The 26,144-nt window shown below is 45.5% G+C and overlaps 1 protein-coding gene and 1 non-coding gene across 2 annotated transcripts in view; one reads left to right on the top strand and one right to left on the bottom strand.

The window, feature by feature from the left end:
• The window catches only part of SORD (sorbitol dehydrogenase), a 37,221-nt gene extending 12,919 nt beyond the window's left edge, over positions 1 to 24,302 (bottom strand). The window contains exons 1-6 of the mRNA XM_059714847.1: positions 24,218 to 24,302; positions 17,781 to 17,814; positions 15,780 to 15,944; positions 13,492 to 13,651; positions 8,049 to 8,167; positions 6,446 to 6,511 (exon numbers count right to left, since the gene is read on the bottom strand). Coding sequence (XP_059570830.1) covers positions 6,446 to 6,511; positions 8,049 to 8,167; positions 13,492 to 13,651; positions 15,780 to 15,944; positions 17,781 to 17,814; positions 24,218 to 24,280 — 607 coding nt within the window. The 5' untranslated portion in view covers positions 24,281 to 24,302. The remainder of the gene's footprint in view (positions 1 to 6,445; positions 6,512 to 8,048; positions 8,168 to 13,491; positions 13,652 to 15,779; positions 15,945 to 17,780; positions 17,815 to 24,217) is intronic.
• LOC132244276 (U1 spliceosomal RNA) lies at positions 2,286 to 2,451 on the top strand. Its single transcript, XR_009455859.1, has one exon. It is a non-coding gene; the product is annotated as a U1 spliceosomal RNA (small nuclear RNA).
• Positions 24,303 to 26,144: the final 1,842 nt, after the last annotated feature.

Genomic DNA, 26,144 nt, shown 5'->3' with positions numbered 1-26,144 from the left:
CTCCAGCAAACAAGTTCACTGCATCGCCCATCTCCCTGGAGAACATCTATCCAAACTCCCTTGGACACTTTCTTTAAGAAAGCAGACACAACTCCAGAAAAACCTGCAGCCAAGACCTCTTCAAAAAGTCCAGCAAAGTCACCTCGAAGAAGTCCTTCCAAATCAATATGATTGCTATTTACAATATAAATACATTAATGTAGCTATATTACTCATCTATATTTGAGCCCAAGAAAGGTACCCAGGATGATTTAAACAGAGCAACACCTTTCCAGTTTGGGGTGTGGAACCTCTGCTTTGCCTCATCTGAATCGTTCTCAGCTTCCTCACGCTCAATGGTTAGAATAGGGCTACAAATGGATGCTACCCATATGCTTAGTTCATATGTTAGGCCTGAGATCTATGCTTGTCCAGGGTAAGCACCTAAACATTGCACACAATATGGTATAGTGATGACACAGGCAGGACCCAGTGCACGGTAACCACATCAGTACAGAGCGGCAGGATGGCAAAATATACTTAGGTACTGTCTTTCACAGGAGGTCTGTATTTCTCTGGGGTAGGGTGGAATCTCATGGACTTTTCCCACTCTCCAGCTGGCCCAGGAAAGCCTACGGGTCTACTCCTCAGAAGCTCCGACAAGTGTTCCTGAGTGATCAGAAAGCAGCCTTTAAAGCAAAGTATGATTTCAAGTCAAATCACTTCAAAGGAAAAGTGCCTCCAAGAACCACCAGGCTTTGCTTTTTCCTGGGTTTTCTGAAGTCAACCTGCTTTTTTCTTTTGTCAAAGATGGCCATTTGGTCAAAGCTGCACAAAGGATTTTGGACTTCAGTTGCAATGCCCAGCTAGCCTTGCTAGGCCTACCAACTCAGAACCCAGGCTCTGCCCTCTCCAAAAAAGCTTAGCTCAGTGTTGTACACATACACAGGCAGTCCTTAAGACAACGATTCTTAAAGAAAGGATGGACCAGGAACCAACAGTTTGAACACAACTGATGTCAGTTACAAATGGAGCCATTAACTTCTTGCTGGGACTCCACTGCCCACGACAGGAATTCAGCTAAAAGGCCATTGTAAAACCCAGAGGCTGAGAGTTGTTACTTTAAACAGAGGCTCTGAACCACTGTAACAAGACACTCACTATGCATTAGACAGCAGAGTTGTAATACTCCTTAATGACCCCATCCATACAGTAATTAGTTATAATAAGCATCTGGTCAGAATAAGTGGGCTAGCAAGGGGGAGCCTAGCTGTCTCATGCTAGCTGGCTCCAGCAGGTCAGTTCACACTAGCAAATAATCCACCACTTCTGGTGGATTAGCAAATAATCCCCTATTTTTGTATTCCTCTCCACCTCCCCCATCTCTTATTATTCATCTTCGTCTGAGCTCTACAAGCTGGTCAGATCAGGCCCACCCAGACTTGTCTTGTCTTCCCAACACAAAAAACCTCAGTACTTTCTTTGTCCTGTGTCCATGGGTCTCCCCCTAGACTTCCTAGAACAAACTCCTCCATGCCCCTTCCTGACCCATCCAACACCTGGCCCTTGTTCACCTATCTTTTCTCCCACTTTACCATATCTGCGGCTCACTGCACATTACCTTGCAAACATTAGCATGTTGACGGTTTCTCTATGACTGTTTGTCTCTTGGTGCATGGAGTCATGAAACTACCATGCTTGAGCCTGTAGGATAAAGCATCCCATCACTTACTTCATATTTACAGGACCTTTCATCATTCCTACACTTGTCAACACCATCAAGATGAGAGGTTCTACATTTTGTATTATGGGAAGAATCTTTAAATGACTCTGTGGCTTTGCTGGTGCTGCCCAAGTCTCTCACAATGTAATACTCCATTCCTAGCCACTCCACACATCAGCTCCTATCTTTCAGCCTTGCTGGGGGTTATTTTGGAGTGCTAATATGAATCCCTGTGAAAGACTGGGCTTGGGGAGGAAGTAACTGATAGGAAACAAGTACAGCTTGACCAAAGCTTTCACTGCAGAAAGGCCAAGCAAGGCTGAATGACAGCAATGTTCCCATGAGGAACATAGTCAGGCAATGGATACTGGGGTTAGGATGCCTTGGAGTTTTAGGGACTGAGGGTAAGGCAAAGAATGATGAAAGCAGTGACTCAACAAACAGGAGCTGGATCACAGCATGCATAAGCAGGAGCCTGTCCAAAGGCACAAGGGATTGTGACAGTATGGAGAAATCTGTATGGATTCCAGCTGATGCTGTGAAGTTCTCACTGTAAATATAGCTCAGTCATGGAATGCCTCAATGCCTTACCTGGCAGGGGAGAACCCATGGTCACCAAGGTGGTTTTCCCAGGGTGAAGCTTGTCTCTTGTGCTGCAGGCAGGCTGATCCCTGCAAATTTCTTCAAATGCAAGAAACTTGACTGCACAGTTTTGTGGCAATGGGACATGCCATTCTTGCTTCCCCCCCCTGGCTTGCTCCTCGGCCTTTTGGCTAAGAGCAAGACAGACTAGGGGGCATCTGAACCCCAATGCCTCCAGGCTTGGGGCTTGTATGTAGGATGCCTGTCTGAATTTGGGGATAGCCAAAGCCCCAGGGTCTGGGAGGGAGAATACTTGCCTGGTGGTAGAGCCACATACAGTTGAACGATTGAGCTCTGCTCAGTTGACTTTTGGAACTTGACTCTTGAGCTTTGCCCAAGTGAATTTGAAACTGATTTGGCCCTTGAAATGTAATTTAAAAAAAAAAGGAATGCCTCTATGTGTAGCCACCTGTACTGAAAAGACCCCTATCTGCTAGGCCAGGAAAGATAGCAAGTAGTTAATCTTCATTCTAGCATATGGCATTCATACCCACAACAATTCTTTAGGCGTAGTCAAATCTGGATCATGGATGTAGTGTTAAAATACAGCTAGCACTCACTGTACTGAGTGACCATTTGGCTGGAGTTGCAGGGGAGGTTGCATTTCAGCTGATCCTGGGGGCCTAGAGCAGTTAGCTAGCTCAGCTTCATTTCTGTGAAGAGTCTGTGCTCCACAGGTGTGCCAAAGGAGAGGCCAAAAGAAGAGAGACACTGCTGCAGCTTACTCAGGCTCAGAGCAGTTTACAGAGCCTGGGCCTGGTAGGCTGGGACCCAACATACTAGTGTTGGGTCCCAACACTAATGCCCAATGGCAAGAGTACAATCAGTTTGGTGACAGGCAAGAATGAGAAGCAGTGTCAAGACACTTAAGTGACCAAGAACATTCTATTCCACCCTGAAAATTTCAGTGTAAAAGAGTCCTCCTTCTGCTTGCTGCTTTTTGTGACTCAGTCTTAAGGCTAAGATGATGGCATGTTATAGAAGTAGGTTCATAACATTTTTACAAGGAATTGAACAAGATGGAGGAAGCTGACACTTAGGGGATCTAATGAAGGTCACAGAAACTGGCCTCAGATGTGTAGGAGAGCAAAACAATTTACTTGCTGAGAACATGAAGTCACATAAAGAGGCAGAATGATTTAGGGAGCAGAATGAAATAATCTGTCTTGGAATCTGACACAAACAATACCTGAAACATGTATCTCAAATAGCAGAAGGGCGGAACCTTGTTTTTTAATTAATATGAAGACTGAAGCATAGTCATTGTAATGCCCAAGGATATACATGATCATAACTGTAAAAGGAGTAGTTGGATTGGCCTGAAAGCTTCCTTGTAGGGCCACTAGCTAGGGAACATTTCTGTAAGTCTGAGCTCATTAAGCATAATTCTATTTATAGCAGTCTTTACCAGTCATTGTGATATATAAGGAACAAATGGAAGAAAAATAGTCAGCAAAAGGCTATTGTTGGCCCAATTCAGACAACAGGAACTTTGCATAGCAGAGCATTTGTATTTCATGAAGCATTTAGAACAGGAATTTTCACATGGATGTTTTGCATACTGATGTCTTTGCCACCAGCTACTTGTGCTGCTAATTTATTTCATAACCTGTTACATGGAAAAAGCAGTCTTTGCATGTGGACAGACAAAATTATACTGTGTTAAAGGAGGGAGACTTGCTGATTGTAAATCAATGAAATAGTTAATAAATTATTGCAGTTCAGGTTCCATGTAACTGGATAGAGGACAAACACAACAATTACAGCCGATTCAGTTGAACAATGGTAGCTCTTCCACCTGCCTTCTTTTAAAGCAGCATAACTGTTTCATGTGTTCAGGCCCTCTCCTAGATACATTACTTGGGAAAAGTCAGTTAACTAAGATGGCACAAATGTTCATTGGGGAGTGCACACAGCAAAATCCAATACCAGTGCTAACTGGACAAGATGGTTACAGTGTTTTCCACATAGTTTCATAGTAGCTAGGGTCAGGAGGGACCTGAACAGATCATCTAGCCTCACCCCCTGCCACAGGCAGGAATGAATGCTGGGTTCACGAGACCCCAGACAGGTGATCGTCCAACCTCCTCTTAAATTTGCCCAAGGTAAGGGCGAGGACCACTTCCCTGGGAAATTGGTTCCAGGCTTTGGCCACCCTAACTGTAAAATATTGCCTTCTGATCTCTAACCTAGACCTATTCTCCAACAGCTTATTAACATTGTTCCTTGTCACCCCAGGTGGTGCTGGGGAGAAATGGACTCTGCCTATTTGCTGTTGATCCCCCCGATGAGCTTGTAGGCAGCCACCAGGTCCCCCCTCAGCCTCCTCTTGCTGAGGCTGAACAGGTTCAGGTCCTTCAGTCTCTCCTCATAGGGCCTGCCCTGCTGCCCTCTCACCAAGCGCATGGCCCTCCTCTGAACCCTCTCCAGGCTGGCCACATTCCTTTTGAAGTGTACATATCTCTGTCCATGAATAAACTCCAGAATTTATTACTCCTGGGTGTGCTGTTTGAATGTGAGCAGCACAGTGAGCTGGGTAGGAGCACCCCTCAGGTGTCCAGGGAGTCAGCCTGCCAGCCCCGGGCTGCTACCCCCAGCTCAACTTGTATTAGCACTAGTAGTGAGTACAACTTCCAGCATGCTTGTATGTGTGCTAGACTGACACACTAATATGCTCCTTGGTGTCAGGAGTAAAGCACAACAGAAAGACAAAAATAAATGGATGATTCTATTGATGTGCAGCAGGCATATCCTCATTAGAAAAGTCCATTTAAGAACACACTGTCTTTAAGCTTGTAGAGTTTCTAGAATGCGCTGTTCAAAACCAAGGCACTGCAAACTGACTTGCATGAGTTTATTGTGTGGTAAATTTTGTAAGAATCTGACCATGCCTACAATACGTTATTGGCTAATATGTACTTAAAAAGTGGGCTATAAGTACTGGGGTCTTAAGAAAGAAGGATCAAATTTACACCTTTTAAACTGCTGCAATCACTGCAAAAAACCCCACTTCTTAACACTGGTAACAAATTGACTTATGGCAGTGGTTCTCAAACTTTTCTGACTCAAAGCATCCCTTGTTAGACTTGAGACATCCTTGGAAAATGCCAGCTCTTAGCTTTCATTTGTTTTTTTGACTATGGAGAAAAATAGAGAAGTTTTTCTTTTGCAAAGAACTCAGAATGACCACAACAGTCAGGATGTTTTTAACACCATTAATTCCTATTTGAAGTCTCTGGGTTTATCTTCTGAATCACATTTGCACACCTTAGAGTGCTAACAATGTGTGGCACCCTTGAAAGGAGCTCAAGGCAAGGTTGAAAATCACTGATTTATGGTATACTTGTTATAACTAATGACCTAACTCTTAGTCAGTTTGATTTTCTGAATCTGTTCTTCAGCAGTTACAATGAAAGACTTACACAGCTTTATCTATTTAGTTTTTCAAAAAGAAAACCAGATGATTTGAGCATCATCTATAAGTAGCTACACAGGAAGAAGAAATATGACACCAGAGGTACTTTATCTGGCAACCAGGGTATAACATGACCCAACAGCTGGTAGTTGAAGTCAATAAAGTTCAAAGTGGAAACAAAATGCAAATGTAACTCATTAGATCTATTAAGGGATGTAGTAGAGACATTGTCACTTGGAGTCTTTACACTGAAGTTGGATGTCTCTTCTCTAAAGGCACATCCAAGCTCAGGCACAAGATACTAAACTTGATGGGAGTAATCAATGCATGAGATTCAATGGCCCATGTTTTGGGAGGAATGGGTTATTTGGGTGTCAAAATCTATAACTGAATAAATGCCCTGAGGCAAATCTGGAAGGTGGGGGCCGCCTTTAACCTGACTCCTCCTTATACAGCCCCAGACTGACTGAGAGCTGAGAAGCCAGCTGAACAGGAAGGTAGGCTATATTCAGGTTGATTCCAGACAGGAACTCTACCCCATCCCCACTCACTAGGAGGTATAAACCTTCCCTTCCCTTCCCCTGCAACTGTCCCCCACTTTCATGAAGCATTTGGAAACTAGACAGTCTGTAAGGTGTTAAATATAGGAATTAGGCAGTATTTTAGAGGTTAAAAGAAGAACTTACCAGTAATTATCACCTGCGCAGCACCCATTGCCTTAGCAATAAGCAAGGTAACCAGCCCAATGGGTCCTGAGCAAAAGGAGGAGAAACAGAAAATACAACAATGAAGATAAACCATCAGCTATGCTATGAATGTAGATTAAAACCTGTGTTGGTCAAGTTAGGGGAGAACCTATAGTGCTCCAGGGAGGAACAGCAATGGGACTATGACAGTGCCATGATTGGCTGTAGAGTGCAGGACACATCTGCTGGCCCAGCAGTTACTGCTCCAGGCTGGGGTCTTACTGTGAAGGAAATACCAACTAAGGTGAGTGTCTAGGAATGAGCCTGCCTGGTTGTTTAGCCTGAACGGATGCATCTACATGAGATGCTTTATTGTGCATTAGACTAATCTAATGTACCGTAGAGCATCGCCATCTCCACGTGTGCAGCAATTACTATGCAGAACACTAATGTGCTAGATACAGGTACTAGAAAAACAGTGCATTAACTAATGTGCCAAACTGCATGTGTAGATGCTGACTGGGAGCAAATTGCTCCTAGTAAACCTAGGCAACAGGGAGTCACAGGGAGAGGGGTGGGGGAAGGGTCTTCCTGGCTCAGCAGGATGCTGCCTGCCAGCCATGGGTCCTGGTCTCCACATGGCTGGGAGGCAGCTGCCCGCCTAGCCAGTAAAGCTCTCCCCCACCCCCAACCAGAGCTTGAGGCCAGCCCAATCACCCCCCATCTAGGACATAGATGTTTACTGAGCCAGAACAGCTTCCCCCACAACCCTCTGGAGCTTGGGGCTAAGCCCCCATGTCTCATGACAGCCTGAGATTGGCACCTAGGGGAGCCTGGACTTGGCTGTTCCTGTCGGGCTCAATATACTCCTGACAGGGGTGCACATGCAGATGTTCACTGGGGAGTGCTTTAATGAGCCTGAATTGTCTCTCAGAAAATTCAGGTGCTTTAATTGCACATGTAGATGCACTCAGTGTGTATGATGAATATAGTTTGGAGAAGGCTGGTCAAAATGTGATGAAGTAGAGCAATGCAGCCCCTATCCACCTTGAGCCTCATAAGAACGTAACAGCTGCCATGTTGGGTCAGACCATAGGTCCATCTAACCCAGCAGGATGCATTTTACAGTGGCCCAAAGCAGCTGCAAAGGGGAAGAGTAAATATGCAGGTATTATCCAGACTGATCTGTCCTTGCCTCTTTTCCCTTGCAGCATCCAGTGTTCAGAAGTTTAGAAGTCCTAATTTGTAGGTGTCAGTCCTAAATATCATGCTTAATACCTGCTGATGCACCTATTCTGAATAAATCTGAGCACAATTAAATGACCAGTGTCTGCACCTCTTGTGGTAATAAGTTCCACAATTCAATCATACACTATGTGGAAAGAGCTTCTTGCGGTTTGTTTCAAACCTGCTTCCCTAATAACATCATTGCGCATCCTCTAGTTCTTGTGTTATGAGAAATATGAAATAGCCTCACTATGGAAATGCAAGCTGTAAAGACTCAAATTTTCAGCATGGAATGCACTAGGCACCCTGTGATTCCCTTAGCTGGAGCATTCACCACAAATGGAGAGCACAACGGCTGACATAGGCTATACCGCACCTGCCCCACAGATGAAGACTTTGCTTCCCAGAGTGACTCCGGCCCTTCGACAGGCATGGATTCCCACAGAAAGGGGTTCAATAAGGGCCCCTTCTTCAAAGGTGATGTTATCTGGAAGCCTGCAACAACCACAAATACAGGCAACATTTACAAAAAAGGCTGTAAACAGCTGCAGAGCAAAACTAATGGTTTAATGATTTTGACAATCAAGTATGCAAATGGTTAGTGTCTAAATTATGCCAGCAAAATGTCCATTTGTCTTTGTCTATAGACATATAGGGCTGGAGGGACTCAGAGATTATCTGGTCTATCCCTCTGCTCTGAGGCAACAATAAAGATACCTAGGTCAGCTCTGACATATGTCTGTCTTCTTAACAACTCCTAATGAAGAAGATTCCATGGCTTCCCTAAGTAATCTGCTCCACTGCTTTACTTGGTACATTTTCCCAAATATTTCACCTAAATCCCTTCATGCAAATTATCTAGAATAAAACCCACAGTGGGGCATACTTGAGTTATTCTATGACAGTCCACCCTGCAGCTAATCAGCAACTTCTACAATCCCATTTTAGCCTTAGAAAAAATGATACTTGGTGTTTGCTGCAGATGTTAAATGATGAGCTGTAGGAAAGACCTATCTTGTCTTCAAGGGACGTAGGTAATGGGCTGTTCTTCATTCATCTTGTAGGATTTTGCTACTCATGAAGGAGAAAAAATATGGTGACTACCATCCACTCTTGAATGCTTCTCTCCGAGGCACCCTTCATCAGACCCATAAATTAATAGTTGAAGAGCTGCCCACTTTGAAGCAAAGGGACTTGCAGCTCAGTAAACCCTTGCCTCATAGTATATTACTGCTCATTGACATGCAGGCAGCATTTCAACAGTGTTTTGGATGCCTTGGCCTGAGATTCCTACAAAATGGGTGCTCTATTTCATAAATATGTCCTCGAACTTCCTTGCTCATGCAAAATCAAAGGGAGCTCTTCAAAGGCCAGGAGGAGGCTAAACCTGGTACAGAATGTGCACCAAATATGTCTGAATCAAAATGGCATCACCTTAGACTGGGGTAAATTATGCCCAAAGGCATGCAGCAGTGGGGAGTCAGATCCTACTCCAGACCAGGCTCTTCAGAGCCAGTGCAAAAAAGATAAGCTCCAGCCCCATGGTGATCAGCGCAGCCTTTCAGAGAGCCACAAGGCAATAAGGCACAACAGAGACTGGAAATGGGATTTGCCAGAAAGGTGTTCCATAAAATCAGGCCTTTGAAGGTCCAGCTATAGAGAGGAACGCTGAAAATACTCTTCTTGCTGAAAAAAACCTAGAGGCAGCTGGGAGTCAAAAGGTCTGATCTTAGCATAAAGCCTCAGTCATCTGACTGACTCTGATGGCCACTGTGAAAAGCAGGGCACTTCTTTTCAGGCAGCCTGAATGTTAGTTCAGTGGTGAAGCACTGCAGTGGGTTACCTAGAGAGGTGGTGGAATCTCCATCCTTGGAGGCTTTTAAGGCCCAGCTTGACAAAGCCGTGGGGGGAATGATCTAGTTGGGGATGGTCCTGCTTTGAGGAAGGGGTTGGACTAGATGACCTCCTGAGGTTCCTTCCTCCCCTAATTTTCAATTATTTTAGATTCTGAGGGGGAAATTTAGGCACCTATACTGGAAATGTTTAGCCAAAATAACTTTCATTCAGATACAAATGACTAAACCTTTGGCTCTACCAGAGGAATGCTGTACCAGACAACAGAACAGGCGCTGCTTCCTTCTCACAAGGAAACAATTGCTAGAATCTCCTTTTGTTTAAATCTAATAGAGCAGAAATACCATCTGGATCAGCACACATACTGAATACAAACACAGCTGAAGAATGCTCCAAGTGTGAGGAAAGATTTCCCTCCCCACCCTTTTACAAGGAAAATGTCTTTACTTACAGCAGTGATTTTTTAGAAAAACCATTCTACCATTCTATAGCCAAAGGCTACTATGCACTCTACTGTTTATGCGTTAAATCCTGCATGGTCAACTGGCTTTCTTGGGAGTTTTGTCTGAGGAAAGCCCACAGGATTTTTGGCTCCAATCAAGTTGCTCTGATACTTTTTGTGCAGCCACCTCCACCAAGTGACATGTTAAGGGTAAGCACCAATTTTAGACAGCAAGAAGCTCGGGGTTGCATGCACAGATGGAGTGCAAGTCCTGGTGATCAAACTGAGTAGGTACCATAAGGATATCAGGCATTTTACAGGATTAAGAAACATACATGTGTGGGGGAGGGGCTGGATAGTAAGACAAGAACTAGGGGAGTTTGCTAGTCTATTCTAGGATTCCATGGGCATGTCTACGCAAGATGCTTTACTGAGCAGCAGACTAGTTTGCTGCACAGTAAAGCATCATTGTCTATGTGTGCCTGGCAATTAGGGTGTAGTAGACTAATTTACTGCGCTGACAGATAGTCCTGTCAGATATACCTGGTATCTGGCAGCACAGCAAATTACTGTGCTTAAATGCATGTGTAGATGGTGACGTCAGGATTAGTTCAAATTAAGCTGAAGTATATTCAGTTGCATTAACTGCATATGCAGTTGTGTCCATGTGGCTGCTCAGATGTCTGAAATGTAAGCACCAGGAATGTGAGATTGACCCAAGCAGATCACTGGAGGAGCTTTTGGCCTTCTTCAGGGGAAGCTCTGCTGGGAGCAATGGAGTCACGATATACAACCTTGCACTGAAGGGACATATAAATAGTTGGCACTGGGTGCATTTACACATGCAATTAATGCAACTGAATATACTCTGGCTTAAACTGAGCTGGAGTAAACTAATCCCAATGCCACCATCTACACACACATTTAAGTACAGTAGTTTACTGCACTGCTGGATGCCACTTGTATCTGACTGTGAAGGGAGAAGCAGTGGGCGTAAAGGAGTGCCTGGGGAATCACAGTCACCCCCAATTTATCTCAGGTGAGAGAAAGGAGCAGAGCTGGAGCCAGGAGCATCCAGCCACTTTTTTGCGGCAAGTGCTCCATCCGGACTGGTGATGAGGGAGCCTGATGACTCTGAAACTCATGCTAAGCTCGGGCCTACTGACAAAAGTTAAAATACAGAATACTGATGCTAACTGTATAATGCAAGAGGATGCGAGTTCATGGCTAAGCCATCTGAAAAGAAATAATGAGGTATCTCTTCCAGCTTATCTTGCTATAATTAGGATGATTTCAGGCAGGCTCCTAGTTGTCTGGTGTGTAACTGTGTGAAATGTCTATCCTTGATTAATTAACATGGTAAATATTTCTTTTGTGATTAACTCGTGTTTAGGTGCAGGAAGAGACATTCTCCATATGTGACAGGTGTCTCCTCCTCCTGATTTGTTTTGTTTTTCTCTCATGATTTACCTTGTTTTCCAAGGACACGTATGTTTTTCCTGGTTGTCAATTAGTTTCTTAATACGTTCCAAACTGGATAACCTCTTGTCACTGAAGAAAGTAACTCATTCAAATTAGAAATTTCTGATAACCAATAATGAGCAGGTTGATTAACAGGATTTTCCTGTCAGTTACTGATTGGGACTCTCTCTTGATTTACACAACTAAAAGAATGATTTGAAGATGCTAAGCTAAGGGTATAAACAGGCAGTAAAACAGCAAACAGGGCATGCATGCTTCCAGAGTGAGAAATCTCTCCGACACCAGTTGCTGATATGCCCGACTTACTTGAGAAGTTAAAGAGAAACAGACCACCTCTTCATCACCTGTTTGGTGAGAAATCATCACCTTATAGCTAATTACTGGACTTAGATTTGGTTTGGGCTCGCTTGTCTTGATTTTGAATACTTGTAGTAAATAAAGCCTTTCTGTCACTCATCGAACGAGGTGTCCCGTTATTCCCTGGGCTAGTCCGGAATCCTAGGTTTTTATTTGCTAACAGAGTCCGGAACAGTACATCCAGCCCTGGAGAGGGGCAGCCAGGGAGAGACTGCAGTGTCCAAGGAAGTCACGCACCACCCTGCAGTGAAGGGGTGCATGACAACAGACACGAGTGGTTGGAGAGCCACCGATGAACATGAGGATTGTTGACAGAATGCTGGGGCAGCTTGCCTGAAGAAGGATTGAAGCCCTGGGCTGATGTAGGTACTTGAGAAGATGGGTGCTGTGTGTCACAGGAGCCTAAGCCCTCCCTGAGTAGGGTAGTACAGCCAGCTGGTCTTAAATTCATCTCTTATGTTGATTTTCCTTTTAGGATGGTTAAATGAAATGATAGAGGGGGATAAATGCCAAATGAATGCTTGGATTTGAATGAATTTTTCATTTGGTAAGGAATTGATAGAGAGGGATAAACCCTGAATGAAGGAAAGGACTTCAGCTGATGCACCTTCTGAGATGGTTAAGGAATTAATGGAATTGAGTTAAGTTGATTTACTTTTGAAGGCTGCTAGTCAGTTAATAGAAGGGGATGAATCCTGAATCAGTGGTGGACCAGACAGGATTGAGCCATTTATGGACTTCTACTGAATGGATTACAAGGGCCTGACCAGGATCCCGGTGGCATAGGAAAGACTGCTATACTGGTGACAAGGGGTCATAGCCCAAAAGAAGAAATCAGACAACATCTAGAATGTAGTACGGGTGAGGTGTAAGGAGAGGTGGAACCCCACAAAGAAATTCCTCCAAGGGACAGGCCTGGATTTATCAGCCAGCAGAACCAGCTCTCAATTTTAAAGAAGATCAAAAATGTGGCAGGCAAGACAGATAACACTGGAGAGTGGTTGTGACAGCGTTGATCCCCATCCTGATGTCATCCTCCAGTAAGATGTTGGACTGGAGAGGGCCTAAGCCATACAGCACCTAACCCCGATACTGACAGGACTTTCTGGCAGCACAGTAAATTAATCTACTGTAGATGGTGACACCTTACTGCACACCAAATTAGTCTCCTGAAAAGTAAAGCATCTCATGTAGATGCATCCACTGTCAAGCGCTTTGATCCCACTGGGATCCCTGGGAATGGAAATTAAGATTCAGCACCAGATCAGACTGAGGGATTCCTAGCACCTAGGCCTCAGTCTGAACCTCCCCCATGTCAAGGGCATAGCAGGAAAGAACAGGGACCATTCTGTTTTAATAGAGCCCTTTCCTCCTTCAGCAGCTGGATATACTTGGAAACCAAGCAGTGAGTGTTTCCTTACCTTCCCCCCTCCAAGTAGGAAACGCATTAACTTTCATATGGGGTAGCTAGTATAACTGGTTAAATTGCCTATCAGATAATTCACCACTCTGGTTTAATTCGCTGTTGTTGCAATCCCTGTTGTTCCAATCCCCTGTCAGTGCCAATCCCGGTAATCAACTCCTATTAATTGGTCATGACTGCTAATTCACCATTACTTGCATTCCCCTTGCAGTAGTAAATGGAACAGGGTTTCCCCTTATGCATTGGGCGCACATGACTAACTTGTAGCAGAAGCTGGCATTGTGCTTGTAATATCTGCACAAGTTCCCATCGTCAGGTGGTGTCGCACAGAAGAAGATCGTGGGAGACAGGTTATAGCGTCCAATCTTGCAGAATTCATCCACTTCTCGAGGGGCACCAGGCTCAATGGCTACTCGGTCACCTGAGGGCATGAAAGTAGGAGAGCATAAGATTGGTGTGGGAGGATGCATGCAACTGTATGGCTACCAGAAAATCTGAATGCTCACACTGAGAAAAAGAGGGTCAGCCTGGTAAAATAGGGATTCCAGAAGCTGAGTTGTTGTCCTAGAAACACAACCTGCAAGACAAAGACAGCCCTTGAGTTTATCTCTCTGATGCTGTGCTCAGGAGCCTCAACACTGGCCAGACCAGCACATGGGTAAGTACAGTATTCCAGATGCAGACAGACAATAACTGGATGAAGACACAATCCATTCCCTATGCTTACTGAAACGGAGAAGCTGCTGGGGGTTGTCGTGCAGTGACATCTTCTGTCATCAGAATAGGAGATGACATGGGGGCTGCTGGTGAATGTTGGGCTTTATCAGCAATTACTGCACTTGCTCCTCAGAACAACATCTACCCCAGGAAGGAAGGAAAGACAGACTGTTGAGCCAGGGAAGTAGGCACAGGAATCAGATCAGGCCCTGAATCTCATGGAACATGAAACCCATTTGCTCCCATATGGGAGAGCTACACACTGCCAGATGGCTAAGAACGGGACAAGGAACAGCTGTCTGGTTGCCCCACAGTCAGGTTGCTGGAGCCCTCACAAGATGCTACTACAGACTTGAGCAGTAAAAGCCTGAGTGCCCCTAGCTGGTTTTCCTCAGCATTAGAAGTCAACCAGTGAACACATTTCTCAGTGAAGTAGTTATCATCCCCCTGGCTCAGGAGTTCTGCTCAGGCTAACCACGCACACAGGTGACCCACCAGTTTCATATCAGTGTTATTTGCTCAGTGCTATAAATGCATTTAGCACTGCACAGAGCATAGAGGAAGAACAAGTGCCTGCTCTTCAATGTTCACAATTTACAGACCATACTGCATCACACCTATGTAACCTGCAGTAACCTTCCTGAAGCCAGCAGAATCCCTTCAGATTTACAGTGGTTTAAATGAGAAGTAATATACTACATGTTCCTGACTCAGCCAGTGCCTACGTGGAAATACAAGATGGCTGCAACTACTGACATATGTGCAACAAAAGAAGGTTAATTATACTGGGTTATAAGGATTGATGAAAAGGCTTATCCTGCCTGCAAGGAGACATGCATGATCATGTACACACCTATCTGGCACACCTTAGCAGTACACATACATACACAGTGAGGCATGTGGGATATCACAGTAATAGCACAGCTCAAGAGATCACAGGAAAAAAGATTGCTGAGGAATACTGAAACCAGTGGTTGAGTCATGGCATGTGGAGAGGGAGCTGTCAACCATACCACATCTGAGGCCAATTTGCCCAATGTACAGCTGGGTTGGAAGGCAAATGAACCAAGGGTTTTATGTGAGCCTCTTACTTCAGAACCTGAGTTAGAAAAAAGGGCCAGGTTCAGCTGAAATGGACTGGTGTCGATTGGAAGTGTGTTGTACAACAGGCAGGGAGATCAGTGACCAAGGCAGACAGAAGAAAATTGCTGCCTGGGTTTTAGGTAGATGCAGGTTCAGTCCATAATGCAAAGATCCTGAACCCCTCCACTCCACCCTTTCCCAGTGTCCCATGGTGCTGTTAAATGTAAAACTGTTTAAATGAGATCATCTATGAATTCCAAACCAGGTATTCATCTACCTAAGATTCTCATCTGACCCGTATTACCATACTAACTCAAGACCTCACAAATCTTTAATGCACAGATCTCCACACTTCTCCTTCCCTCTGTCCCAACCCCACCCCAGGAAGCAGGCTTGTGCTACCATGCCCGATTTACAGAGAAGAAATCAAGACATGAGCAAAGTAAATGGCTTGTCCAAGGTCACCTCAGGAAGTATACTGTATAACATAAGATTGAAAGTAGAAGTCCTGAGGCCCAGGCCAGCATCTCCACCATGGAGCCCCCCTTCACACTCTTTTCACTGCCCCCCACAATTTGGGTGTAGAGTTTTGGCTTGGACCTTCTCAGGTGTGCAGAATCCCCAATGTTTCATCAAAGAACATGTTATGTGTCCCAGAGATGCAGCCACTCAGCCTCAACACAAAGGAGGAAGTACATATCAGGCAGGAGTCCACACATCTGTCACAAAGATTTCAGGAGGCTGCTCACCTGGCTTCAGATGGGTTACTGAGGAACCCACTTTAAGGACAGTTCCAGATGCCTCATGTCCCAGTACCATTGGCTTCTTCACAACAAAGTCCCCAATTCGGCCATGCTGCCAGTAGTGGACATCGGATCCGCAGATCCCAACAGAATGCATCTTCAGCAGCACCTCTGCCAGGGAAGAAGAAACAGAAGATTGAGAACAACTGCCAGGACTGACTGTCTCTCAAGAAGGCAGCAGGGTGAGGCATTGGCCTGGGGAAGGCTTTAGGGACTAGCAAGTCCCCATCCCGCAAAGCAACACTCAACATGATTGGCAAAAGGGGGAAAAAAGAGTCTACACCCTTTCTTATCTTCTAATGCATATAAGCCCTACAGTGTGTAACCATGAAACACAAAAAGCCCACTTTTTAATTTTTTTTGCAAAAATATTTATATAAATAAATCTATACCTCTACAAATTTGTCTCATGACCATTATGGTTCACTTGATAGTCCAAACCACACCTATGCAGTTACACTAGTCTCATTCCCATTAAAATAACCACGCTGTGCACCCAGACACCCACGCATCTGTGTGCCCATCACCATCACAATAATGCAAAGGATGGCCCCAGTACTCCCCTTCCCTCTCCATTCCCCCCACCTCCCTCCCAATTCCCAGCCTACTGCCACCACTTGGTGAACAAAGGGAAGAGCAGCCTAGAGCTGCTTGAGAAGTTCAAGGAGGAAGCCACTCTTTGCCAGCACTTACTGATGAGGAACAAAGAGGAGAAAAAATGAATGACCTGGGCCTCATTTGCTTTTCAATTTTGTGGCAGGTTTGGCATCTGGGTTAATCTGGAAGTAAAGCTCTGAATCAGGAAATAATAAAGCTCAATTATCCCTAGCAAGTGATGAAAGAACAAAAAAATTGTGCCAAATGTGCCCAGGGGAAGGCATCATCCCAATTTAAAGCTGCCATCTGGGGCAGTTGTATACAGGAGCCCCAAAAAAGTCAAAGGAAAGAAGAGAGGGGCTCCTTCTAGGGGTCTCTCTCTTCTGGCAAAGCCTCTATTGGGGTTCTGCACTTATCTGTCTATAGCTTTAAGGTGACGAGCTGAGAGGAGGTTGTAGAGATGATGCAGAGGAAGGAATCACAGTGCGCCTCTTTGGGCTGAAGTCATACAGCAGCAGCCTTGGTAAGGATACCTTACCCAGCACTACAACTGTTATCACTTCAATTAGGCTAGGAGGTGTTAAGAGGCTCTAGAGCAGCGTGTCTCTTAGGAGAGGGAGATGGACTTGCCCAAATGTTAAGACTCCATTGACCCTGAAGAACAAACTGAATGGGGTATAACAAAAAAAGATGGTGGCTAATTGCCTCATTACCTACTCATGACCATAAGGGGAGGACTTTTACTGAAGCAACCTGAAAGGTGGGAATCTTATTGAAGATTGCTTATTTATTCACTATTGGCTTTCCCAAGTCTATTCTGTGTCCCTTTTACCTTTCCCCACCAATTAAAGATCTTTCTTGTGAACTCTTGTACTACGTTTCGTGCATTAGTTCAATGTGCCATTTTCTAGTACCTGTATCTATTGGTACTAGAAAATGGTGCATTAGACTAATCTACTGATCAGTAATTGCTGTGCATGTATAAACAGTGACGCTTAACTGAGCATCTCATGTAGATGCATCCTGCATATACCAGCCATAGGGTTGGAATAACAGACATTCATTGATGGAAATAAAGTTCTATCTAGAGCTACTGATCACACAGTAGTAACCACTGAAGTTAACTTGGCACATGGTTCAGATACCAGCAGCAACCCCTAGCAGATAGATACAAAACATGACATGCTCCACTAGATGTTCTTTTCTGGATTATTTTATACTTAACTGTGAACGCTACAGCTGATTTTGAGGTTGGCATCATCGAAGGGCACAAAGAAAATCCCCCCCCAACAATTATAATCATAAAGTAAACCACAAGGTAGATGAAAAGCAACTATACTCGAAACCTACCATTGGGACCTGGTTCTGGGATTGGGCGATTCTCCTAAATGAAAACAAAGCAGAAACATTCAGTTTACATGCAGGCTTGAGAAGTCACTGAGCTTTAGAAGCTTACATCCATGTAAAAGGAACTCTAGGTGGGCGAGCATAATATGCAACTTGTTGAAAAGGTGAAGTTACTATAAAGGTGTATTTATAGGGCAGTAGCTTCTCCACACTAACTCCCTGTGTGGACACTCTAAGTGCACACTACATGTAAGGCAGCTTCCTCCACTTTCACAGCAGAGCATGAATGTCCATACAGGGAGTCAGTGGGCTTGTCTACATGTGCATTAATGTGCCTTTTCTAAAGTGTATTAAATTTAGTACCTCTAATGTGAGGTATTAAATTAATGAGCATTAGGCTGTGCTACTGCACGGCACAGCAGCACATTTGCATGCTTTTTTAGTGACATGTAATGCACAGTAGACTATTTTACTGCTCATTAACTTAATGTCATGGTTTTTTACATGATACTTTAATGCACAGTAAAATAATCTACTGCGCATTAAAGTGCACGTGTAGACATGCCCAGTGTGGAGTAGCTATAACTTCCATGTTTAGACAACCCCTCATGCAGCAACATTCTCCAAAATGGAATGAGCTTGAGATTTCAACCAAGCACATTAATGCATGATTTAAAATCAGACTCATCTTCAGGAACCAGAGCACAGTTTTGGAATTACAAATCTACAGTATAAAGCAGCAACAGTTAAAACTGAGTCAGGATTAAATACCCTGTTCTCAATGCCATTCTCACACCCTCTTCTTGTGCTGCTACTTGACAAAACAGCAGCTCCTTGAGACTGTTCTATGAATGAGACATTATCACATTGTAATGACTGGGCCAATCATGGGAGGAGAGGGGGAGGTGAAGCACAGAAGGGGAAGATAACAAAATACTCACAAAGCTGAATGAAAAGGAATCATATTCTTTAAACATGAACACAATTAATGGGAGTATAAAACCAGCAGAGAGGAGCAGCCATTCAGCTGTGTGTGACAGGGCATCTCAGTACTCTGCCATACATAGAATGGGTTTATTACAATCTCCAGTCACATGGGAACCCAAGAAAAGGTTATTCATATGTCTGCAAGGACTCTATCCCTTTCTCCCTATATTTAGATACTTGTACAGTTTTGAATCATGGTGGTATCTGAACTCTTCCCAAACATTTAAAAGTCAAAGATCTTAAGATTTCATTATGCAGTTAAACACAGTGCCAAAATACATATATATATATATATATATATATATATATATATATACTGTGTTTTCAAACCCTCTCTCTCTACAGTACAGCTTACTGTCCAGAGCTGCTGGATAATGGGGAGGATACTTGGATTTCTGATTTCTAGACAGCCATGAAGTTTCTTCCTAACTTTAAGAACAAGTGAGAAGGGTTTTATTGTCTTTTTTAAATGATTGCTAGTTAGAGACCTGCCCAATTGAAAAAGTTTTACAGACTTCAGCTAGGAGATGGGTCAAACACATAGTTTTTGCTAACTTCAGCACTGTAGCTTCTAGAAAGAAGTGGACCATGACTGCTCATCTGTCATACACTGCCTCCTAAGCCTAGTTAACTACACCCACAAAACCATGCACTGGTCCTTTGATCACATATTCTTTCTGTAACGAATTTCCAGTTTAATCACTGTAACTATTACTGGTCATTTGATGACACATCTTGCAGCAGAAGAGTAAACAACCATTACATGTAAAGAACACAATTGTATATTGGGTTTATTTCATTGTGCCATGCTAACTTTTTGCTGCATTTCTTCCAGAGAACCCTGACTGAGTGGTTAATAAACTTATCTGGATTTGAGAGAGAGATGGTCTTACTATGTTGCTTCACAAAGTATCAGCTATGATGGTCATCATTTAGAAGTTACCATTAGAATTTTACAGCAATAAAAAGAACCATAGGAAAGTAAAGCTGGAAGGGACATCACAAGGTTATCTAGTCCAGCCCCATGCTCAAGGCTAGATTATCCCTCACCTAATCATCCCAGCCAAGTATCTGTCCAACCTGCTCTTGAAAATTCTCAGGATAGAGATCCCACAACTTCTCTAGGCAGCCTGTTTCAGTGCTTGACCACCTCAGTCAGAAAGTTTCTCCTAATCTCTAACCTAATTTTCCTCTGCTGCAGTTTAAAGCCATTGCTCCGAGTCCTGTCCCCTATGGTGACAGAGAAAAACACACCTCCATCCTCTCTACAATCACTCTTTAGATATTTGAAGGCTGTTATCAAATCTCTCCTCAGTCTTCTCTTTTCTGTGCGGGCCGAGAGCGATCCGGGCCCTTTTTCGTGCCGCAGGCTGTGGCCAGCAGCCTGGGCACACTGGGTCAGAGAAAGCAGGTGACACGCTGGAATTAGGCACGGACTCGTAATGGTTGATTCAAGATTGTTTACTTACACCGAAGATGGTCGCGGTGTAGGCTGGACAGTTTCCCAGGCAAAGCTCTGCTTAAATCCCCAGTTTGAGGACTCAGACTGTACTCGGATCACTCCCACGGAGTTGTTGAGGCTCCGTGGATCCTTTTGCGTGCAGGGAAGAGGGATACATCGAGGATTGCGCTCGGTAACGGGGAGAGGCTAGAGGCTGATCAGACCCCTGTTGCCTTCTTTGAATACGCTGGGTCCAATAGGCTCCGCAGCGCTTAGAGATCTTCACAAGACATGAAGTCTCCTCCTCCTGATGTTCATGGAGTCCTCCCTTGCGGGGTTCTCCTCGGAGTTCTCCAACTTGGGCGGAAACCACCCAAGCCTTTTATACGGCTAGCAAGCCAATCGCTAGCCTCCACGTGGGAATATTTTAACACAAGCCAATAATGGGGCTCGAATTCTAATACAAATGGCGGGAACTCTTTGCACCGTGCATCTCTGTGCTGCAAAGAAGAAATGCACCCTGCAAAGAAAGCTCCAAAACAGCAGGAAAATAATTCAGTGGTGCCAAAGCGCACACAAAAACAAAATCACACCCTTGGGTTGTGACATTTTCCAGACTAAATAATCCTAGTTCGTTCAGCCATTCCTCATTAACTCATGCCCCCCAGGCCCCCAGTCACGGATCCGTCCACATCTTTCTTGAAGTGGAGGACCCAAAACTGGGCCTCGCACTCCAGGTGAGGCCTCACCAGTGCTGAAAAGAGTGGAAGAATCACTTCCCTTGATTTGCAAGCAACTCTCCAGCACCCACAGGGTTAAAACCACTACTGCCAAAAGGCACCGCTAGGATCCGAACCACAAATTCTGTGGTGAGGCAAGCTGCGGCAGCTATGGCATTCATTCACCAACACAGCAAGTTTGGCAGCCATGGGGGTTAATGCCACCATCACTTGTCCCACCACAGAATTTCTGGCCCTGCAGGCCATGAGTTAACCACTCACAAGCTGCATGTGAACTGCAAGTAGCCATTTGGACAGCTCCAATCAACCGCAAGAAAAAGCTCTTGCGGTGGGAAACTGTGGAGGCTGGAACTGTCCCCTTAGAAAGGTGATGGATCAGAATGGATATAATGAAGGTATATAAAATACCACAAGTGCTACAGGAACTGGCTCTGTTGGTTTTGTCTTATAATGCAAGAAGAAAAGGCAAGTCCAGGAAATTAAAAGGCAGCAAATTCTAAACCGATGCTAAATACTTTTTCATGTAACATGTAATTAGGCTGTGATAATTGCTCCCCCAAGATATCAATGAAGGGAAGGACTTCTGCAAGCCTGAAAAACAGACTGGACACTGAGATAGCAACAATGATACCTAGTTAGAAGCTAGTACTAACAACTTACGGAAGGCCCAATCAGAAACCTCATATTTTCGAGGCTTGAGTCAGTTTCTAGTAAGAGAGAGATGCCACATGAAGCTGGGGCCACATAACCCCGCAGCCACTATTGTAGGTTTCTTACAACTCTTGCCGCAGCATGGGGTATTGCCCATTGTTGGAGTTGTGGTACTGGACTGGATGAACCTCAGAGCTGATCCAGTACAGTAATTCCTAGCTTCCTGTAAAAGTAGCCGTATGTTAGACACGTGCCAGATGCAGGCAATTAACAGATTTTGTGTGTACTTCTTCATACTTTTGGCAGATGTTACAATTATCTCAGAGTTGGCTGCTAGCCACACAGGGATGCACGTAACATTGCTTAGTGTGGTCATGCATTGTTTGCACTTCAAAGGTATGTTAAAAATAGCTTGCTTCCCTGTGAATCATTATACTCAGGACCTACTACAGGTGACTAAATCTGTAGTTAATCATTTACAAACATCAGACCAAAACTGTTTTGTACAGCTCAGTGTTTATCAAAGCTCATTAAGACAAATGATTTCCAGAAATTCCCTCTTACAAACTGTTACATACAAATACCTGTGGCTGTCCCAGGTGTTGAAATCAGGATCATGTACTCAACTATCTTCAACTGGAAATGGGAGCCCAAGTTGAAATACTTTAGAAACCAGGCTTTTCCTGTGTGAGCCTATTGCAATGCAAGCCCTGGTTGGATCAGATTTGTTGCTCTAACTTAAACCATCCTCTCTTTTAGCTGAGCAGCTTTTGACCTAGAGCTGAAGGTTTACTTAGGGGGATTATAGAGGGAGGGGCAGAGAGGTCAGACAAACAATGTTTCTCCAGATACACTGCAGAGTGATATCTAGTTCTGTCATCCCCTCTTCCCTGGAAAAGAGCAGCGTTTGCAGGTCAGGTGTTGAGAAATAGGCATACAAGAAGGACAAGAAAGTTGATATCCTGTTACATAACTAGGTATATACATTTCAGCTGTTTTTACTTGCTCTGTAACTACTTCACATATTCACTGCCCCCTTCTTTAAGTGATCCTTTCATTTATATAATGGGGTTAAACAAAAGTAATCAATTGTTCTAGCAGCTGGTATTTAGCTTAGGGTGCATCTGCTTCTTCCTTAGACCTGCAGAAGTGGATTTTGTGCCCCAAAGCTGGTGTAATATCTCTCCCATGCAGCTGGTGCAATAAAAGCTATCACCAAATACTTCTGGCAATGCTTTACTAACATTTCATGATAGAAACCGTTTCATTTGTTTCCCAGCAGGCCCTTTGTGCACAGGAACATATGTAAACTTGCTTCTAATGTCCCTTTGTTACTAACAGCAATATAAATACATAGGATCTTAGATTCATTTTTGCCCATGGCTGTATAACAGAAATGCCTACATTTTGTCCAGCCAAGACTCTGAAGACTTCCCAGAATATGCATAAAACAAAGTTGCAGCTGCTTGTGTTGCAGCCCGCGGACAACCAAGGTACTACTCAGATCGGGAGCACTGAATGTTGTAACTACAGGCTCCATGTGCTGTCCTGTTGTGAAACCCAGTTGTTGTGAAACCCAGTTGGCCACCACTATCCCAGGCAGTAACTGACAGCCCAAGGAAATTCATATACGTGTCCTTTTCCAATGGCTATTCTTGCAAAAGCTACTTATTTTGGAGGAAGGTGGCAGGGCTAAGGCCTGTCATTCTGCAACGTACATGAAGAAACTTGTCTCCTTCATGCCATTTCATCTACTCCTCTCTTGGCAGTACCCCTCAATAATCCTTCAGCCCCACCAATCTCCAACTTCCCCAAACAGCTGGTTCAGCCCATTGATCCTCATTCTCCACTCTCAGCCCTGTCCACACTTAGGGCTTCCTTTTTATCCTGCTGAGGAGTTATATCAGGATGCACAAAGGCTCATCCTGAGCCGAGTGGCTCATGCAACTCGTCTGGCTAAAGCAGGCTGGTTTCGGTAGCCAACGACACACAAGGGAGTAAGGGTTTGTACCACAGCAGCGATAACCAGCGGCTCAGTTGACTGAGGGCAGCCTTCAGCATCAGTCAGGAGCAAGCTTGTCCCCCGGCTCTGGGAGGAGCCCCCAGCTTCTGGGTCCTGACCTTCCTTCCCTCCATTGGGTGTTACCCCTCATTGGAGCCGCCATCACACATCATCTAACACAAGGGAGCTCTGCTTTTCCCCTACAGCGGTAATGAACACGTGGAGCTCCTGCCACACCTCGTGGGAGCGGATTCAGAAAGGGCCCGGACGTGTCCTGGAGGAAAGGGGCACGAGCAGCTACGGCGCCCGGGGTGAGGGGCTTAACGCGAGTGCGAGGAGCAGTGGGAGCCGGGCCGCCCTGCTCGCTCCCCTTGCGAGCGGCACACGGGCGAGGGCCCTTCCAGCGCACGTGGGCCAGGCTGCCCCTGCTCCAAGAGCGAGCGGCGCCCGGGGGCGGCAAGGCGGGGGGACCCGGGGCGCGGCGTCTGGAGAGCGGGGGAGCGGCGCCCGGGGGCGGGGGGCCGTCACCCCGCGCCCGGCAGCGGGAGGCCGGGACAGGGCCCGCCCCGCAGCCCGCACGAGCCGGGGGATGTCCCGTCCCGCCCCGGCCCGGCCGTACCAGGCGCAGGTCGCCCGCGCGATGCACCACCACGGCCAGGTTGGGGCCCTGCGCCGCCGCCATGGCTCCGCCGCCGCCAGCCACCTTAGCCCGGCTCCCCGCACCGCGTCGCGCCGTCCCCTGCCTCCGCCTCCGCCCCCGCGTGGGACGGCCCGGGGCGACCCCTGCTCCGAGGGACGCGGGGGCGGCGCTTCCCTCCGCGCGGGGACGAGGCGCCGCGAGGCTGCCGGGGGGGGCGGGGGCACGGCCCGGCTGCGGCCAACGCGAGCGCCACAAGGGAGGCCGCGCGCGCGGGCGAGGGAGACGCGGCGCGCGCGCGCACGCAGTCGGACGGCACAAAGCCCCCTGTCACAGCGGGCCACAACACGACGGCCGTTTCCTGGGCCAGGCCGCGCGCGGCTCCGTCTTGCCCAGTCTCCCGTGGGTGCTGCGGGGCCGCTCTCCTGTCCCTGGCCCGCTCACATCTCCAGACTTTTAAATGTTTGGAAAGAGTTCAGATACCAGGCGGTGTGCCGCGCAGTGTGCTGTGCTCGGTGCCCCCGCGCCACGCCGCGCCACGCCACACACTTGTTCTGGACCTTTGGCCTCCGCTCCCTCCCTGGGGCTTTTAGTTGCCCCAAGGGAAGAGTTGTTTTGTCTTCAGTGGCCTCCCTCTTCAGGAGGATTATAGCATGACTTGGTAGGGCTAGGCCTGCGCCCAGTGGCATCACAAATAGGCCTGTGCCGCACCGGGGCAGAGAAGCAGCAGTGAACTGGGGTGGCCAGGGCGTTTTTCCGCTGTTCCTCTCTCACTTGTGGCCTCCAGCATTTAAGGTCTAGGAATCTCTCATTCAGAGGCTGCGCCCCTGACTCCCAGGCTCAGTAGCAGCTGAGATCCTTCTCTTCCAAGAATTTGTCCAATCCATTTTGAATCTAGCTAAAAACACCGACAGCATCTTGTTACCAGATGTTGTGAGCTTCTGCAACATCTGGTGGCAATATGCTGTTGTTGTTTTTTTTGCCTAAGTGCAAAAGAAGAATCCGTGTCCTGTCTTCCCTGCCCTTTCCTGCCCACCAAACAGGATTGCCAGTTCCTAGCCTTAACAAAAGGCACGCTCTGGGGCATGTCTACACAAGATGCATAACGACTAATTCTGGTGCACATTCGTGCAGCGGGCAAAACCTGTGCTAATGCACTAATGTGCAGTAGATTAGTCTAATGCACATTAACATCACTACAGGTACTAAATTTACAGGTACTAAAAATTACAGGTAAAATTATAGGTACTAAACTTAATGCACCGTAATTATGGCACATTAATGAATGTGTAGACGCACCCTGTGTTTCCCAAATTATGAGACTGGCTTAAAAATTCAATTTTAACATATATTTGCCTTTTTTTTTTCTTAGCTATTGTGTTGGTTTTTAATCATTCATTACTTGATTATCTTTTCATCCCAGAGCACTTTACAGACCATGAACAAATTAGCATTTCATGGGCAAAGGTTTTTAAGTGCTGCAAAACACTTGGCATTTTGGACGCTGTTGCATGTTCAAACATTCTGCCACAAGCAGAAAGGCTTGTGGAAAGGAAGAGGAGTTGATCCTGCCATTGTATATTTCCAGGAGCTGGAACTTTGAATGAGTCTTCAAACAACATAAGGCTCATGGTAAAATTGCAGAAGATGTCAATGGTGAAAAAAATACCTGAAAAAATGCCGGTGGGGGAGAACAACAACTAACTCAAAAGTGGCAACTTTTATTTCATTATTGCATTGCAACTTTCCAAAAATTAATTTAGGGTTGAGATGAGAGATGAGAAACTTCAGACACAAATAAAAACAACAGAATTGCTCTAGAAAATGATAAGCAATCTAAAAATTGAGGGTTGAATCTGAAATGCCCTTTGATCTCTAGTGGTGCCATTACTTCAGTGATATAACAATA

This window comes from Alligator mississippiensis, chromosome 11 (assembly GCF_030867095.1).
Source record: "Alligator mississippiensis isolate rAllMis1 chromosome 11, rAllMis1, whole genome shotgun sequence".
NCBI classification, from domain to species: domain Eukaryota; kingdom Metazoa; phylum Chordata; order Crocodylia; family Alligatoridae; genus Alligator; species Alligator mississippiensis.
The sequence above is the reverse complement of the archived record's forward strand: the minus strand, read 5'-3'. Positions and strand labels throughout refer to the sequence as shown.